This window comes from Hordeum vulgare, chromosome 7H (genome assembly GCF_904849725.1).
Source record: "Hordeum vulgare subsp. vulgare chromosome 7H, MorexV3_pseudomolecules_assembly, whole genome shotgun sequence".
Taxonomy (NCBI): Eukaryota; Viridiplantae; Streptophyta; class Magnoliopsida; order Poales; family Poaceae; genus Hordeum; species Hordeum vulgare.
This window is the reverse complement of record NC_058524.1, coordinates 479902985-479909695: the sequence shown is the minus strand read 5'-3', so window position 1 is coordinate 479909695 and position 6711 is coordinate 479902985. Positions and strand designations below refer to the sequence as shown.

The window sequence follows — 6711 nt, the reverse complement described above, 5'->3', positions numbered from 1 at the left end:
TAAATTATTCAGTTTATTTAAGTGTTGTTCTGTTTTATTGGCTTTACCGCTCCGGATTAGTCGGGGTTGTTGTTTTGGTTTATTTCGGCTATTGTTTCGCCTAGTAGTCATGGGTTCATTTGGATAATGTTTTGATTTTTGTTTGGTTATTTGTTAGTGCATTTTTAACCGTTGTGTTGTAAAAATGTGCAGTAATCGGTCAAGAAGTTATTTTCCCATGGATTACTATTTATGCGAATATAAGGTTGTGTCCTACTGTTTTTGTGCCCTGGCAACCCTTTCATTGGAAAGAATCAGGAGACGATTGAGGCGGTTGTGCATGGGTATGCCGGCGTTGAAAAATGATGTATATGAAATTCCAAATCCTAAATATCTATATAAGGATGCGAGGGTGGAGGAGAGGTGGGGGAGAAATTATGTTTATACAGTGTCCCAGTCTTTTAAAAAAAAATGTGCATATTTTTTCTTCGATGAAAACTAAGAAATGTTGAAAATAAAAAAATAAGGAAAAAAAATTAAGATTCTTTGAAGCACTGTTCAACTGAGAGTACTATTCACATGTGTCATTATTGTCTAACCGGGCCGTAATCTTTTAAAAAGTATAAAATAAGAGAAAAGGAGAATCCTTTCCGCTTTACTACATGTACTATTTTTTTTGCGACGAACTTTACTACATGTACTTAGAAGTTAATGTTCATTTGTCGCTGTTACATTCTGCCAACTTCAGTATAGTAACTTATGTGCGTGACGCTTTAGTAGAAAATAGTTGAACAGTAAACGTATAAAAAAAAGTCAAAAAAGAAGAAAAACCAAAAGCTTGCCGTTTTAGTATAGTAACGTTCCGTTTTACTGGCTTTACTGCTCCGGATTAGTAGGGGTTGTTGTTTTAGTTTATTTGGGCTATTGTTTCGGCTAGTAATCATGAGTTCATTTGGATAATGTTTTGATTTTTGTTCGGTTGGAAGGGGGGTGTTCGCCCCCTGTCTCCGCCCCTAACTTTTTGACTCGACAGGCTGCTTCGTTGAAGATACCATATGTTTTTTTTGGGCTAAAAAAAACTGATTTACTTTGTTATTAGAAAACGGAAGAAAAATCTGTTATACTAGCAACAAACACTCAGTGCCACCTACATTGAGTGTCTTCACCGTTAGCAAAATGCCCTATAACGAACGTACGCCAAAAAGGGTAGGCCAAGAATCGTGACACAGGAATGGGCCTAAAGCCCATCTAAATTTCAACAGCGACGACGGCCGCGTGAGGGTAGTATGGGATCTCGATGGCGACGTCGGCGGATGAATAGGATGGATGGACGCTGGAGGCGGGGCAGCGGAAGAAGCCACCGCCGGTGGGTGGGGAGAGGAGCACCAAAAAGAGACGAGTAGCAGGTAAAGCAAGCCGCAGCACATAACTTCACGTTGAGCTTCTTTTTTCCTTCAGAGAAGCATCAGTTCCGGGTCATCATAGAGATCGATTACTACTATAGATGTTTTTTTTAGGGAATCTACTATAGATGGCTACATAGGTGGAAATGGAACAACTGCAATCAGCAAAAGACACACCACACACACAGCATAGCTACGTAGGAGAAGCAGCACTTGCAAAATGATTTCATGTATAGTCCACAATGCGGGCTATCGACCCACTCGACAAATGATCGCCAGGACCATGATATCCCCAGTTCTGGGCTTCTGGCCCGACGAGTTACCCAGATCCTGAGGCCAATCCTGACCCTGAAGAATCCCTTTCTCAGTGGATGGTCCTTGGGGGTCGCATACCGAAACCGTGCTTCATCTTCTCGACGCTGTTTGTGTAAACAAACTGTAAGTACAGAGACAAGTATGGCAGATATTCTAAATTTCTAGACCATGTAGTACTAAATCAATACCATGGTACAACAGATATGTGGCAGTGAATTGACATCTTAAACAAGGACATAATCAGCACGGTTACAATCAGTAGTTAGCACATGGAATAACAAAGAGAGGGCATGAAATGGGAGGAAGCATCCAAAAAACCTACAACCTACCTGTCTTTAACTACCACTCGATTCCAGAACTATACCTGTATCTATCGATGACTGTATGATTAGAAGATAGCAGTACTTTACATAAATCATGAGGCTTTTCTTACCACATTGCCTGCCGAACAACACATAGCACATACTAAAAGAATACCATACTATCAAAAAAAAATCTGACAACCGTATAAGATGGTCATAATAGCAAGATTTAGGTGCTTGTACTTTGGCTTGTTAAAGGAGCATGAGCACGCTACATATATTTATTACTATAGCAGCACAAAATGGTTCCAGCATTGCTCATCAGAACTTATAACTGAAGCCGAAACGGAAAGATTTGAAGTCGCTATAATTTACTTACGTCGGTGCAAGTTTCCCAAGGCAATAAAGTTCTTCACCAGACACTTCATCATACACTTTACCACACATCTCAACCTTATATGATCTGTCAGGAGATTCTGAGAGACCTCGGCCCACGAGTAAGTCGAAATCTTTCTGGTGAAGTTCTCTCCCATTGATAAATATACCGGTATTTCCACCAGCACAGTTCTTGGGCATAGGATAGTTAAGTTGCGGAATGTATGGCTGCAACATGGAAATCCAGTTAAAATCTTGGATCAAGAGATGACAGGGTAAGACAAACATAATAAACCCCCTCCAAAAAAAAGAACTCTTCTTACAGGTATCATGCCAAGGCAGGATTGACCCATTACACCCCAGAACCCTGCACGGTAATCATACCTAAACAAAGATACAAGGAAAATGTCAAATGCAATGATGCTAAAGGGTTATACTCTGGATCACAACTGCAGTATCCATAGATACTAGGACGAATAACGGTGTAACTTACCAGTATTCACCAGGATAGATTGGTCCGGCAATCTTCTCAGCCTTCTTGACAGCACGATCGGAGATGGGATAGCCATTAATGAATACCTTTGCTCTGCCATTGCCCATTCCATTATTGATTTTAAAACTCTTCTTCATGAGATTGGTAAAGAATGAATCACCCGTTTTCGTGACAGTAGGGCGATCTACATGTTGAGTCCCAACACCGGGATCTTGACTGCAGCCCAGATCCTCGTACTCATCATCTGACAAGCTCATCACACTCACTACACGTACATCTTTTATAGTGTTGTGTCTACAAGTTTCAGTCAATACTGTCTTCTCATGCTCAGACCGGGTACTTCGGCTTCCTTTTCCTGGTCCATTAACCACCCTCTCAGATGGTGAATGTCCAAAATGATGCTGAAGTGGTAAACTCGGAACACGGCTAACAGCTTGGGCTTCAAGGGGTATATCACTAGACCCAGGGGTGCCCCTCTGTGAATTAGATCTTGCAGGATTATTCTCATCTTCAAAAATGCTAGAAGATGATGATATACCTTGCACCTTTTCTGTGTCACTTGAGTTTGAGTGCAGATCTCTTTCTTGAGAGCAATGACTCCCTGCAGAAAAGCTGTAAAGCGGAAGCAGCCTCTCATCAGTAGCCGAATATGCATTGCTTCCTTGGACATCACTGGAGTTATTTTTACTAGCAGCAGACATGTGTGAAATTGGCGAAGGTGCTGAGACATCAAGCCTGCTTCCATCAAGCTTGACCACGATTGCATGAGAGCATGACCCACAACGTAGCTTGTACTCATCCTTCCCCAGCAAGGGGTACTTCTTGGGAAGTTGCAGCACTTCATAACAGTTGTAGCATATGGTAAATGGCGCTCCGCTGGCAATCGGTTCACATGTTTGCGGAGGCTTCTTACTCAGGTTGCCCCTCATGTGACCGCGGTGCATCGAAGCATTGATGCCTCTTAAATTGTTACTTTGCATACCAAACATCGCAGAACCGTTAACCGGGTACGCCCCAGGATATGGCACCCTGTGTTGATTGAAACCCATCGGAGCCCCCTGAACTGGCAAGAACTCACGGTGATGACAATGCAGACAAGAGCAAGCAGGCTGGTGGTAGAAACCGCCATGGTGGTAAGAGACGAGAGGGTCATGATTATGCGGCCCGAAGAAATAACCGTCACAATTCCTCCATGGGTACTGACCAACAGGATAGCATGAAGCCCCCATGTGTGTGACAGGCTCTCTATATCCATGAAGATCTTGATGTGCGGGGACTGAAGCATAAGCATGCGGTATGCCAGGAGTTTGCCCACTCAAGGATGGTGAGTGCTGAGAGCTGTTCCGCTGTACCTGAGGTGAGCCATGCCGCAACCGACTCAACCGTTCATGAGGACTGTACGAGCTCGAGGCATCAGCCACTCTACTTGTGGAGGCACCTACACTGGGCTTCTCAGTGATCTCACAGGATCTCTGCACCTGAGTCCTCAGCTCATCAAGCATCCATAAAAGCTCAGCGCGGTCTTCCTCAAGTCTACTGACATTGCTAGGGCCGTCCATATTGTTCCCCTCTGCACGTTGACTACCGTTTGCATCTCCAAATCCTGACTTCATCTGGTGTTCACCAAGATAAGCATTAGGAGGAATGGTGTCAGCTACAGAGATACGAGTTCCGTCACTTGGTCTCACTGGCTGCTTTGCTTCTCCTTTCTCCTCAGTCCGTATGCGCCGGTACTTGTCTTCCCGAATCTCGGTGCTGTCATCTCTAAGCATGGCCTCAAACATCAAGGTGCTTGGCTCTCTTGGGAGTTGGTCATCACCAGAACTGCATCTGGAATCTCTGTGCTCAGACATCATTTTTGGGGGTACTGATCTCTCTTGTTGAGTAGCTTGGACTCTTGGAGAGTTTTCTTCTGAGATAGTTTCAAAATTAGCTTCAGATACTGGTTCCTTCTTCTCTGGGGAACTCTCCAGCACTTCAAGGTACTTCACATGTACAACGTCAGATTTGTCCAAACAAGTCTCGGATGATGAGTGCTTTTTAGCTGTAAAATTGCACAGAGAAAGGAAATGTGTTAATTCTATACTTTCCTGTCACGAATTTGACATGAAGTTTAGCACAGACAATAGAGAAATGGAAGATTTCATAGGCATAAATCTGGTCAATGAAATGACGATCCTTAATACAATGTGCAAAACAAGACCACTTCTTCCACAGTTTTTTACATAACAACACTGCTTTTGACCTCAAGTGGTCGCCTAACAACCAACACATAGAAGTGTGATAGGAATTGAAGTGGAGACAATGGGACCGGCACAGCTTAGCGTCCATTTCTGTTCCACACATTGGATTTCATTCAAGACTGGCTCAGACAAAATGATACTCCTACGGTCTATAAATTCTCAGACCAGACAAAAGTGTTCGACCTGTCAAGGCAAATTTTCTACAGCAAAACACTTCTCATTTAGAAACAAGACAATGACAACGCATCCCCCACAAGCTCTGAAGCTTCAGATAATTGGTCCGGAGGCTTCCGCGACGGGTTGAGAATCAAAGGCTTGGCACATTTCAGGGAAAATGAGATTTAAGTTCAACAACAAAAAATGAAGGAAGAGAGCAGAAAATATTTCGCAATGTGCAAAATAAAAACAGAAGAAAGCTTCAAAAATATGCCCTGCGGAGATGGGATCTCTCTACAAAGTGGAAAGCAAAAAAATAATTCCTCTGAAATTGAGCAAAGAAAAAGTAGGAACTAGCGCTGAACGAATTGATCCGAGCAGAGAAATATTTCGTTAACACTAATGCGGCGGAAACATATAAATGATAACATCATAAATGATAACATCAGCCGCTGTGATAATAACAGAAGCATGGCAGAATGCAGAACATGAAGGCGAGATAAACAGAGAGTGGAAGAGGGGGCAAAAGAAAAGGGACCTTGGAGAGTGGCGCCGCATCCGCCGCAGACGTAGACGGAGTAGTTGGGCAGCTCGGGCAAGAACTTCTCGCACCTGGGGCACCGCACCACCCGCACCTGCTGCTCGGCCGCCGCCGCGGAACACGAGGCACCCGACCCCTCCTCCCCCTCCATCGACGACGGAGTGAGTGATTCTTTCAACCCTCACCCGCCGGCGCCAATGCGCGGACTCCAAGAAGCGAGAACCCCAAGAAACTGGCCAGAACAATGGCCGGAGCCCAAGAAGGCCAATGGCAAGACGCCAAGAGCAGGGCAGCGGTACGAACGACTGACTGACTGACTGGCCGGGGGAGGAACCAAGAAGGGGGGAGAGAGAAGGGGGAGTTCAAGGGAGTTTGAAGCAGAGCTCAGCTCGCCGGGGAGAAGTGGAAAAGGCCAGGCCTGGTGCTCTGGTCCAAGCCAGGGAACAGGCGGAAGAGGCCGAGGTCCAGTCAATCATAAGCTTCCATCCATACCTCTCGCGCTCTCTCTCTCTCTCCCTCTTGCGTCGGTCGGCGTCGCTCAGACGAGACGAGACGAGCTGAAGCTGAGCAAAGCCGCGCCTCGCCTTTGCTCGCCTTGCGCTTTGGCTGCTTTCGCTCGATGCCTTTTGTTCTCTCTCTCTCTTTCTCTCTCTTGGCCTTCTCGGGGCTGCCGCTGCTGTGGGAGATAAAGCTGGTCGTGAGAAGTAAAGTAAAGAGCGAGGGGATGGGGTCACGGGGATGGGGAGAGAAGAATATTGTTCTTTTGCGGGAGAGGATCGAGCAGCTCCTCCTCCTCCTCCGGCTGCATGGAACTTGGTGGTAGGAGTGGTTTTCCTCACGTTTATCCGGACAAAATCACGTCTAGCTTGCTTGTTGCTCTCTGAATGTCCAAAGCCCGAGCCCC

General features: G+C 45.3%; 1 protein-coding gene across 1 annotated transcript; it reads right to left on the bottom strand.

The window, feature by feature from the left end:
• Positions 1–1386: 1386 nt before the first annotated feature.
• On the bottom strand, positions 1387–6448 carry LOC123410022. Its single transcript, XM_045102891.1, has 5 exons — positions 5805–6448; positions 2868–4911; positions 2698–2758; positions 2379–2602; positions 1387–1801 (listed from the first exon to the last, which is right to left on the bottom strand). The coding sequence occupies exons 1-5, from the start codon at positions 5956–5958 to the stop codon at positions 1747–1749; spliced, it is 2538 nt and encodes an 845-aa protein (XP_044958826.1). The 5' UTR covers positions 5959–6448; the 3' UTR covers positions 1387–1746.
• Positions 6449–6711: the final 263 nt, after the last annotated feature.

Bases quoted from the DNA above. Each gene is read 5' to 3' on its own strand.
- LOC123410022 (XM_045102891.1), bottom strand. From the start codon at position 5,958: ATGGAGGGGGAGGAGGGGTCGGGTGCCTCGTGTTCCGCGGCGGCGGCC. The intron at 4,912-5,804 runs GTCCCTTTTCTT...GCAATTTTACAG, and splicing joins ATGCGGCGCCACTCTCCAAG to CTAAAAAGCACTCATCATCC. The intron at 2,603-2,697 runs GTAAGAAGAGTT...TCCATGTTGCAG, and splicing joins CCTGCCTTGGCATGATACCT to CCATACATTCCGCAACTTAA.